Source organism: Tauraco erythrolophus, chromosome 24 (genome assembly GCF_009769465.1).
Source record: "Tauraco erythrolophus isolate bTauEry1 chromosome 24, bTauEry1.pri, whole genome shotgun sequence".
Classification (NCBI taxonomy): domain Eukaryota; kingdom Metazoa; phylum Chordata; class Aves; order Musophagiformes; family Musophagidae; genus Tauraco; species Tauraco erythrolophus.
Window position 1 is genome coordinate 4,482,167 of NC_141488.1, and position 11,326 is coordinate 4,493,492.

At 53.3% G+C, this 11,326-nt stretch overlaps 1 protein-coding gene across 2 annotated transcripts; it reads left to right on the forward strand.

Annotated features, from left to right (window-relative positions):
* Window positions 1-562: 562 nt before the first annotated feature.
* On the forward strand, window positions 563-8,119 carry TENT5B (terminal nucleotidyltransferase 5B). 2 transcript variants are annotated; one of them, XM_086626164.1, is made up of 3 exons: window positions 563-739; window positions 4,570-5,621; window positions 7,775-8,119. In XM_086626164.1, exons 1-2 carry the CDS (start codon window positions 563-565, stop codon window positions 5,587-5,589), a joined length of 1,197 nt encoding a protein of 398 aa, XP_086482290.1. In that variant the 3' UTR covers window positions 5,590-5,621; window positions 7,775-8,119. The 2 variants fall into 2 exon arrangements, with proteins under 2 accessions (XP_086482290.1, XP_086482289.1); XM_086626163.1 differs by lacking the exon at window positions 7,775-8,119 and having other exon boundaries at window positions 4,570-6,163.
* Window positions 8,120-11,326: the final 3,207 nt, after the last annotated feature.

Sequence of the window (11,326 nt, forward strand, 5' to 3'; positions counted from 1 at the left end):
GGCATCACTGGGGTGTCCCTTTAACCCGCGCCCCACCCCGACCAATCACCGCCGGGATTCCCGCAGGGGCGGGGCTCCACCGGCCTGTCCCACCCCCTCCGCCCTTCTCCCCGCCTATTTCCTTATCCGCTCCTCTGATTGGTGCCAGCCCAGCCCCAACCTTCACCCTGGGCCTATGAGAGCGCCGGAGGGGCGGCGAGGCCGGGCCGGGATTGGCGGCGGGGCCGGGCCAATGGGGGCGCGGCCGGGGGCGCTATATAAGGCGGCGGCGGGGCGCGGGGCAGCGCAGCGCTCGGCGGAGCCGTTGGCGGGCGGGGGGCGGCGCGGGCCGGTTCGTTGCAGCGTTCCCTCCGGGCACCGACCGCGCCTCCGCCCCGCGGGAGCTTTCCTCTCAGAAACGCCTTTTTTGGGTTTTACCCCCCCTTTTTTTTTTTCCTCCTTCCTTTTTAAAAAATTCGCCTCCCGTTTAGCCCTTCCCAACCCGGCACTTCCGGCTGGTTTCCGGGCCGTTTCCGGGTGACTCGGGCTTCTCTTCCGGTGCCGTTCGGGCGGGCGGAGGGCGATGCTGGCGGCGACGGGGCCCGCTCCGGGCGCCTCGGAGCAGCGCGGCGGCGGCCGCTTCAGCGTCCTGACGTGGGAGCAGGTGCAGCGGCTGGACCAGATCCTGGGTGAGGCCGTGCCCATCCACGGCCGCGGGAACTTCCCCACGCTCTCGGTGCGGCCCCGCACCATCGTCCAGGTGAGGCCCGGGCCGGGCGGGGGGGCCGCGGGGCGGGGGGGGTACAGGCCGCGCTCCGCCGCCTGGTTGGACTCTGCCCCGCTCCCGCGGGGGTCAGGGAGAAAATAAAAGTGCTGAGGTGGCGGTAAGCGGCCCACCGGGCCCCGAGCCAGCCCGGCCGGGCACCCGCTGCCTCCCCCGCCGGGCTCAGGGCAGAGCTCCCGGCCCGCACGGAGCTGCGCTGGGTGCGGGTCCTTGGGGGGGGGGGGGGGAGGGGAGGTGATGGGGTTAAAAACCGGGTGGGGGTGCGGCGGGGAGCCGGTCCCCATCGCCCCGGGGGTGCTGGGCGCTCGGTTGGCCCCACTTCCCGGTGCTGGAGGTGTCGACGGGGCTGCCCGGCCCGGGGAGGGGGGGTTACCGGCTGCCTGCCCCCTCGTCTGCTGGCAGCTGTAGCAGAAATGTGCAAAGCTGGAAGGATCCTCCTACAAACAGCCTTCTCTGGCGAAATCATGCGGTTAAAATTCACGCATGATTCCCGGAGGTGCTGCAGCTCGTGCTAGGGATCAGCTTTGCTTCATCCCCTCCGGTGTTCCTCCTCCTTTCGGGTCGGTTCGGTGCCCCCAGAGCCGGGAAATGCGGGTGGCTGAGGCAAAGTGGCTCTTTGGAGCTGCTTCCACGAAATGGCTTCGTGCTGGTGGACATGTTGGGTTTGTGCGATGTGAGAGGCGGTTGTTAATTTAAATACCAGATCAAACGCCGGTGTCCTCTGGTTCTCTGGAGTCTGCCGAAGACTTCACCTCGTTAAAGAGTTCCTGTTAGTTTAACCATAAAGTAATAGTTCTGTTTAATATTAAACTAACAATGTCGTTCAAATAAGCTGATGCATATTCATGTTTGGGAGGCAACTTCATTCCTCAGTAGTGACTCATCAAATGTAAAATCAGGCATGTTAGCTTCTAATTAAAAAGGCTATTCACAAAGCTAAAACCAACCTGGCTTTCACAATAAACTAATCACTAGGATTTTGAAGCCTCAGCTGCTTGAGAAATATTCCTACTTGAGCAAGTGTGGAAAGGTGACATTTGAAAGACGCTCCGCTGTACGAAAGCCTCAGCTGATTTCAAATTCCTCGAGTTCCTGCAGTGCCTGTTGGGGCCAGAAACGCTAAATCTTGGCTGCTAAAGCCTTAAACTGAACGACAGAGGGGAGCTACTGTCAGGACACTGCCCTTGGGTTGTGCAAGGCCAGTAAAGAGCCCTGGGGCGGTGCAGCATCAAATGTTCCACCAGTTCTTACTGTGTGGTTCCATGGAACTGAAGCGATTTGGTGTCAGAGCTGCTGAAAAGGATGTTGCCATTAGCAACTTCAAACACCAAATAGCTGAGGGTTGTAGCTCTGACCAGCCGCGCTGGCAGACCCTGTATTTAGGGCTGACTAATCTGAAACAAGTAACCTAAAAGGCAGTTGGTTGTTGCACGCTCGTCGTTGTGGGAGGTGGGAAGCGGCGGGTCAGGACGCAGGCAGGGTTTGCTCCTGCCTGGCTGCCAGAGTCAATTAGCTGAACCACACGTAACGTGAGGTGCTGTTTTGGGAAGCAGGTCAGCAGCTGCCTAACCCTCCAAATATCCAGCCCTCTGGGGAAAACGCATACCTGAACCCACTGGTTGCAGCTGGGGAGACAGGCTTCAGGTTGAGACTGGTAGGCTGAAGCCTCCTGTCCTCGGGGAAGCGGTGAGGCTCTGCTCCTTGGTGCTCTGCAGGTTGGAGATTTTTTTGGGTGACTTGGGACAAGACTGACATGAGCAGTTGAACTTTTTTCCCCTTTCCTTCTGAATACATCTCGTATGGGTGGACCTGTAAGCCTGGGGAGCTCCAGTAAGCCTGAAGCTTATGGGTGTGGAATGCTGCAGGTCCTGAGCTGTGCCCGGAAAGGGGTTAAGCAGATGATGTTTGGGCTAGGAAATTAATCTGGAATGAGATCTTCTGCAAGCACTGGTCCTAGCTCTGCATCTAACACTTCTGTGACCTATATCTTGTCTCTCTAAGCCTAATAGCACAAAACTCTTAGCTCCACAAGTAGTGCTGGAGCCGTGCCTTGAGTAAGTGACTCCAGCAACTGATCTCTTGGCAACTACTGCACACCAGGAACTCCCCTGGATTGACCGCAGATGGGGGAATGACCCAGTGTCTCCTCCTAGGAGTAAATTCAGCTTTCAGACTCTCTGCCTTTGAAAACAACTGCTTTCATGGCTGGGTTGGATGTGCTGATGGGGACTTGGGATGTCTGGTGAATAGCTTGCTGGTGAACTGTTGCCTGACATGTGACTGTCACCATTCAGTTGGCAAGAAGCCCAGGCACATTTCTAGCCTGAGCAGCAGTGGCTTGTGTCAGGGAGTAATAGGGGAAACACCAGCAGAGAAGCTGCATTGTGAGATTTAACAGCCTCCCAGATTAAAAAAAAATTCCTCAGTTGGTACCAAGATATCTGCTGTTTGCAAGGGCACCTCGGGGCAGCAGCAGCTCGCTGGTGTGGCCTCTTGGCTTGGTCACCGAGAGATCTGTGCCGTGCTGAGGGCTGTGTACTGCAGTCCTTCACCTTTATGTTCTGTCTCTTCTAAACTAAACTCGTGGAGAGGTGGTTTTACAGCTGCTGAGACTCACTGGAGTTGCGATGCTCCGGTGTCCCTGGAGCTGTCTGCTCAGGGCCATGCCAACCAAGCAGGGGCTTCAGCCCCTCCGATAAGACTGAATTTTAGTGGGGCCTCTCTTGAACTGGGACAGCCTCACAGGGCTGAGTACCCCTGTCAGACCAGCTTCTAGTAATAGAACTTGTCCGTTTGTATCCCGAGCTCTGGCTCTTTCAAGCTCTAGCCTTGCTTCAAGCCCTGGGTGAGCTGGGACTCACAGGCCGGTGGGTAATTGCTAAAGAAACATGAAAGCAGGGCAAGGGATGGGAAGAGCTTCTGGTGGAAGATGTGAACTTAATCTTCCTGGGATCTTTGAGCTCAGTTAAACTCAAATTATAAGCTGGTGTCCAGATAGTTTATTTTATGGTCTTAGGGTTATTCCAGCCTCCTGCATGTTAAGTAATGGGGTGAGTGATTCAGCTTCATTCTAAATGAACAAAGCTTTGGAGGAACTGGTGGGTGTGCCAGGACTGAGCAGGCAGCATTAAAATCACTGGAGTAACACCCGTAAGATGAAAGCCGCCTCTTGCGCTTGATAGCCTGCCAAGTCCAGCGCGAAGCTCTGACACACTGGAAATTGTTAGGATACACTTACTAGTTAGGACATGAACTTGCATACGCCTGGCTGGGGCTTTTGAGCAGTTCTGGCATCTTGATTTGCCTTTAATGAATCCTGACAGGCAAAGGGGATGGCGAAAAGGAGCGAGCCACCCTGATGGAATGAACAGCGACTGCTGCAGGCTGTGCTGCCGCCTGGTATTTGGAGTCCTGTTTGGATCGGCTGCTCTTAGCTTGGTGGCTGGAAATGCTGGCTGTGGCAGGGTGAAGAGAGCAGAGACCACCCCAAAGAATGGGCTTGGGTGACCTCGCAGTTTTGGTGGGGAAGGACGGGAAGAGCGGACAGCTGTACTGGAAGCAGAAACAGCTGTTCGTTTGCAGTAAGAGCCCTCTAATGTGAGGGAATAAGTAAAGGAGAGCCACCCCCAGCTGCTGGCAAGACTCTGGATGCCTTCCAAAGTGACCTATTTCTAATGGATTAGCTTCTTATTTCACTGTCTTGCACTGGAGTGACCCATATAAGTGCAGAGAGTGAATCCTGCTGCTGTAAGCAGGCTGCTCCAAGAATGCTTTCTTGCTTCTCACTGACTCTCTTTGTATCTCAGGTTGTCCGTAGTCGCCTGGAGAAGAAAGGAATCGCAGTCCATAACGTAAGGTTGAACGGCTCAGCAGCTAGTCATGTTCTACATCAAGACAGTGGCTTGGGGTACAAAGACCTGGACCTCATCTTCGGTGTAGATCTGAAGACCGAAGATGTCTTTCAGCTTGTTAAAGATGTGGTCATGGACTGCCTTCTCGACTTCCTCCCAGAAGGTGTCAACAAAGACAAGATCACCCCCATGACTCTGAAGGAGGCCTATGTGCAGAAGCTTGTGAAGGTCTGCAATGAAACTGACCGCTGGAGCCTCATATCGCTCTCCAACAACAGCGGGAAGAACGTGGAACTCAAATTCGTGGACTCTCTCAGACGGCAGTTCGAGTTCAGTGTGGACTCCTTCCAGATCATTCTGGATTCGCTTCTGCTGTTTGGGGAGTGTTCAGAGAACCCCATGGCTGAGAACTTCCACCCCACGGTCACTGGGGAGAGCATGTACGGGGACTTCGAGGAGGCAATGGACCATCTCCGGAACAGGATCATCGCCACGAGGAACCCAGAGGAGATCAGAGGTGGGGGGCTTCTGAAATACTGCAACCTCTTGGTGAGGGGGTTTAAGCCCAAATCAGAAGTGGATATGAAGGCACTACAGAGATACATGTGCTCCAGGTTTTTCATAGACTTCTCTGACATTGGTGAGCAGCAGAGGAAGCTGGAGTGCTACCTCCAGAGCCACTTTGTTGGGATGGAGAGCAAAAGATATGACTATTTGATGACCCTCCACAGGGTGGTCAATGAGAGCACAGTCTGCCTCATGGGACATGAAAGGAGGCAGACCCTGAACCTCATTGCCATGCTGGCTGTGAGAGTCCTGGCTGAGCAGAACATCATCCCCACGGTCACAAACGTTACCTGCTACTACCAGCCAGCTCCTTACGTCAGTGAAATAAACTTCAACTACTACGTCACCCACGTGCAGCCTTTCCTGCCTTGCAATCAGTCCTACCCAACGTGGCTTCCCTGTAACTGAGCCAGGACAAACTTCAGGGTCTGTCCTCCGAGGTACTTCCTTGCTGTGGGGAGGGCGGGGGCAAAACAAAACAAAAAAAAAAGAAAAAGACCTTTCTAGAACTACAACAAAAGGAAACTTCCTGGACTCTTGCTTGAGCGTCTTGTTCCTGGGGTTGTTGGAACGAGACCTGTCTGCTGTACACTGTGATGGGACGTGCAGTGTGATGGAAACTAATGACTTGGATGTTGACAGGAAGACTTGATGGCTTTTCCAGTTCTGGAGGCAACAGGGGAGGGTGGGACGCGTGAGGGGAGATTGTAGAATTACGCTGAGGTAGAGCTGCACTGCCCTGAGATGGATCTGAATTGGTTGGTGGTTGTTTTTTTTAGTGCGGGAGGTGTTATGGCTGTGCAGACTTGTGGTTTCTGAAGAGAGAAGCCAGAGTGGCTAATTCCTTTGAAGGACCAAAGAATCCTGTTTAAGTGCCTGTAACAATATAAACACAACTGTACTGTAAACCTTATTTTTTTTTGCAGGGGCTGACATCCCGAGAGCTTGAGTGGGGGTGTCTGAAGAGGAAGATGTTTCTGTTGGGGAGGGGGGGGTGGGTGGGAGGGTCGTAAGATCATTTCTATAACCTGGCTGAAGCACGAGTGGGATGGCAGGTTATGTGTTGCTGAGGTTTTTTTGGCATGGCTTGCTGCCCGTGAAGGACCAGCTGTAGTGAATAGCTGTCAAAGTGGAGCTGCATCAGCAGGGGTGGGCTTTGGATGACTGTGTAAATGCCTAAAAGTGGGGGTACTGGGGTGGGGGGGTGGGGAGTGCATGGTGGAAAATGCTGTGCAGAGCTTTCTGGAGAAAAGGCAGCAGGGACCTACGTATGGATTTAACTCAAGCTCCCAAGCCTGCGGTGCCAAAACGTATTCATGTACATAAACAAGGAGGCAGAGGACCTGTCCAGGAGGCTGCCCTACCTACCTGTGTATTTTCTAGGGGAATTTGAAATGCTGCTTATGGTTGTTTGTTTTTTTTTTGTTGGCATGCAAGTGTGGTTTTTATGCACAAAGCCAGAGGCCAGCTGGGTTATCTGGGAAGATGAGGCTTGTCCTTTAAAGCACAAACCAACTAGTTGGCTAGTCAGTTATCTCCAGCTGCTGCTGTGGTGGGGGCTGGAGCCCGTGTCCTCCTAGGAGATAGGCAGACCTCTCCCAGACTCTGGCTTCCTCTGGCTGGAGATCTTCCCTCTGCCCTCGGGCAGGTCCCATCTTCACAAGCAGCCTGTTTCCAGCTACGTGATTCCACTTGTGAGCCACCGATAGCATTTGAAATTCGTTCTCTAGCTAGAAATGGAGCTTGGGGCGGGGGAAGGTTTGTGTGAAAAGTCAGTTGGCCTTAGGAAAAAAAAAAGTATGTCTTCTCTAAACAAACCCTCTTGTGTCTTGAGGGTTTGGCTCTTGTAGTCAAATGTGGCTTTTGAAGTTGCTGGGTGTCGAGAGCACAAACAGGCTTTCACTGCGGTGCCCGCGTTGCCGTCGCCCGTTCTCGTGGAACGTCATCTCAGAACTCACTATGCACGGAGGGAGCGGCGGGCGAGCGGGCGGGCGCTCCCCGGCGATGCTGCCCTGGCAGCACCGTGGCTCCACGGTGCTTCCTCCCAGGCTGACCTACTTGAGTATCTTTACTGACTTGGGGTTTTTTTGTTTTGTTTTTTTTTTGTGACAAAACTGTACTAGCTGGGCAGATTGAATAATAAAGACTAGATCCTTGGAATGTGTATAGCCAGATTGCTCCCTTTTTTGGGGTAGGGGTGATGTGAGGTGGGTGTTGGGGGTGGTGGGGGGGGAGCGATTTGGGGGCACTTAACATCAACTAACCACTCTGAAATGGGTCTGGCTTTGCTTCCTATCCAGTCAGAGCTGAAGCGGTGTCACTAACGCTGTAGTTGTTTCAGGTTTAACTGCCTCCCTGGGAACAGCTTTGCCTTCACGGGCAAGGCTGGCTCTGCCCCAGCCCGGTAACTCCCCGGTTCCCAGAGCCTCATCCCCTGGGGTGGGAGCTCGAGGTTTTCCAGTGCAAGGTAAAAGTGGTTTAAGGGCTGCTTTTGAGATGCCACCTTCATGGCTTCAAGGGAAGATTTTTTTCTTGCATTTTTAAACTTCAGATGAACATAGGTGACGTAGCATGCTCTTTTTTTTTTTTACAGGCTGCTTACCCTCTACCCACAGACACATAGACGCACTAAACTGAGATTCCCTCCTTCCCTTTAAGATGTCAAAAAGATTCCCTACAGCCAACAGCTCGACAGGGCAACTTATGTTGAGATTGCACTTTTGATTTACGGAGTGTGTGTGGTTGAATGGGTTGAATCTGAATTTTTCTAGACCTTGCAGTGATACTGTGCTGCCTCCTGTCAGGGGGAAATTGGAAGATTCCGGTAGCTTGAATGGCACTTGATTTTGTTTTAAATGTTTTTTTTTCCTACACATGTATCACTTGTCATGCGATGGGCTTGACATAGACTCACTAGATTCTTTAGAATCTGTTACAAATAAATACAGTGTATTCAAATTTGTTGGATTTCTTATTTGCTTCTCCATCCGAGTAGTGTGGTGTTGAGATGACTGACCCTACTCCCACCAAAACCAGGCTCTGAACCAACAGGTCTCCTCGAGAGGAGCCAGATGGGATCCTGGTTCCGGACCTGGCCGAATGCCACTCGTGTGCCCGGCTCCTCCGAAGCCTGGGGAGTGTGTAGCTGTTGGCAGGTCGCTCCGGCAGCTGAGGGAGGTTTCTAATTATAACACTGTTCTTTAGTGTTGTGCATCTTCCCTTTTCCTGGTGGCTCCTCAAGTTGCTGCTGGGGGAGGGTGGCCTGACGTGGCTGCCTGCTCGGTGTCGGTGGTGATCTGAGACCCCTTGTCCTGGGGACAGGACTGGGAGACTCCCGCTGCTGCTTCTGGCTTTCCACAGCTTCATTCTTTTCTGCTGATGGTCACGAACAGCAAAAGGTTGCTTGAGTAATTAAAACTTGCTGATTTTCTGTAGCTGAGCCACCTGCAAAGTGGTTCCTTTTGGAAAGGGGAGGGTGAGAGGCTCTGAGGGGTTTATCTCCCAAAAAAAAAAACGCTTGGATCTGCTGATGTTCAGGCTGGATTCCCATGCCATGGCTGGAAGCTGACTGCCTGTAGCTGGGTGTGAGCTCCTCTGCCTCTGGCTGTCCTCCAGCCCAAGATGAAGTTTCACTTCCCCTTGTCAAGCTACAGGCAGTTCTGGTTCCACTGCAACAATGGAGCTGATGACGTGCCAGTCCCTCTTTGGGACAAACTTGCTGGCTCTGCATCTCCAAACTTTTACAATCTGGGGCCAAGCTTCCCTCCGCCAACAGGTCTGGGTTGTTCTTGCTGGCACCATGCAAGGCCACATCCCTGTCACCTGCTGGCATAGGACTCTGCTCTGGGCAGAGCTGAACCTGTTGGCAGCGAGGTGGGATGCTTGCTTCTGCCTTCCCTGAGCATGTCCTGTGTACAGGAGCTGCTCTGGAATATCTGCTTAGTTGGTCAGCTGTCTTCCCAGTGCCGGTGGTGGGTCCTGCCGGTGGCTGCTGATGTCCTGGTGAATAAGCTGCCTCTGGATTTGTGAGCCTGAGCGGAGCAGCAAAAGCCCTGACAGAGTCGGCTCGTCATTGTTGGAGTGGATCAGAGTGTACAAAAGGATGTTCGTGGAAAATACTAGTTGTGATCAGAAAGGAGCCATCAATGTTTACAACTGAAATTTGGATCCTGCTTTTGTTAATTGTCAAATAAAAAAAAAAACAAACCAACATATATTTTTTTTCCCCTCACAGCCTGTAGTCTCTTTTTTTTTTTCTCTTTGAACAGAGAGTGATGGACAAGTTGGGATGTGCCTGAGTAGCTGGTGGATGAGACTTGGACTCTAGTGATGGATGTGTTGGTGTGTGCTGGGTGCCCAAGTGCTTCTCTCAGCCTTGGCTGTGAGGAAAGATGTGTGTTGGGGTGGCTGTGTCCCAGCAATTCCCTATTTTAGACTGCTGGTGTTTATGCCTGTGGCAGACTGGTCTGGGTTATACTGGCAGGACTGAGGTCGGGAGTGGAGAAGCCCACGCTGCGGTCGGTGTGGTGGCAGCAGGGCAGGATGTGTCTTGCAGCACCTCTGTGGAGAGCTGGTGGGTGATCCATGCCTTGAGATGCGTCCAAAAAATATTCAGTGTTATATCAGCTGCAGGTTGTTCCCAGGGCTGGCGGTGCAGGGTTTACATCTGCAGACCTGCCTGTAGCAGCTTTTTCTCCTGGAAGGACACCTGGCCGAGCTCCAAAATCGCTGAAACGGGAGGAATTTTGTCTTGAATCTCCAGAATGCAAGAAGCATCTTGCTCCAACCTTCCTGCTTTCGGCTGTCTTTCATCTGCCAGCTCAGTGCCGAGGGTGGCACCGTCTGTATGCAGGCAGGTACCTATGCCAGCCTGGCATTCATGTTGAATCTTGCTCTTGGTAATTAGCCTCCCTCTTGTAACATGGCAGCGTTCCTCTGCGGCTGCCCTCCTCCTCGGTGGCCGCTCGGGCAGCGCGGGTGTTAACTCTGCTCTTGGAGATGGCGCAGAATGAGAGCACGGTCTGTCTGCGCGGCTCCTCTTGCCATTTATAGTTGTGCCGAGGCGATCCGGCACACGGACCCTTGTGCTCTGGTGCCCGGTGCCAAGCACGAGACAAATGCTTCATTGAGACGTACATACCGGGAGGGCGGTTTGCTCCCGACGGGACCGCGGGGTCGGGATGGAGCTGAGCTGCCGGAGGATGGCACGAACTCGGTCCCGAGGCCGGGGAGCAGCTGAGCGTGGAGGGGGTGAAGGCTGATAGTGAGAAACGTGCGGCGTGGAACTCGCGCTCTGTCATTGAACCCTCCTATCTTATCTTCTGGCCCTGTCTGCTGGAGGTTCTGGTTCAGGCTCTTGTGTTCCAAACAGGATTTCAGCTCCTGCTGGTGCTGGTTTGGAGGCAGAGGAGCGTTTAAAAGGCTTTTTTCTTGTTGTTTGTTCTCTGCGTGGGGCATTGTCTGTGTTTAGCCTGTATCCGTGGCTAAACCATAGCCAGCTCTTCTGTTACCAGTGACCCTTCCCCACTCCAGAAGGGGAATCAGGGAAAAGGAAGGAAGACCCCATGGGTTGAGATGAGAACTATTTAATAATTGAAATAAAATAAAATGAAAAAAAATATATGTATTTAGACAAGTGATGTACGGTGCAGCTGCTCACCGCCCCTTGGCCGATGTCCAGCCTGATCCCAGAGCAGGAAAATCCCGAAACTGCAATCCCAGAAGAGAGAAAGCAAGCCTTGGGAGCAGAGCGACGGGTGAGACCCTCTGGGGCCGGCGACCATCGAGGAAGAGAGCGGAGAAAGCGAAGGAGCACCAAAGGGGGCCTGTCCCCAGCAGGCTTCCCAATTTATAGCAAGTGTGACGTTCCACGGTACAGAATACCAGTTTCCCAGTTTAGGTGTCCCTCACCCTGGCCGCGCTCCCCCCAGGTTCTTGGACATCTGGGCCGTTGGTGAAAACAAGCTGAGAAGTCCTTGAGCATGGCAGATACCCGCGTGCCACGGCCGGCAACGGACCAAACCACACGGCATCTTATCAGCTCCGTTCCCACCAGACCGGGCGCTGCCGTGTTTTTGAAAACACGCCTTTCTTTCCAGAGGCGGCTTGTCTGAGCCGAAAATCCTACGATTCTATCCCAGTGAAA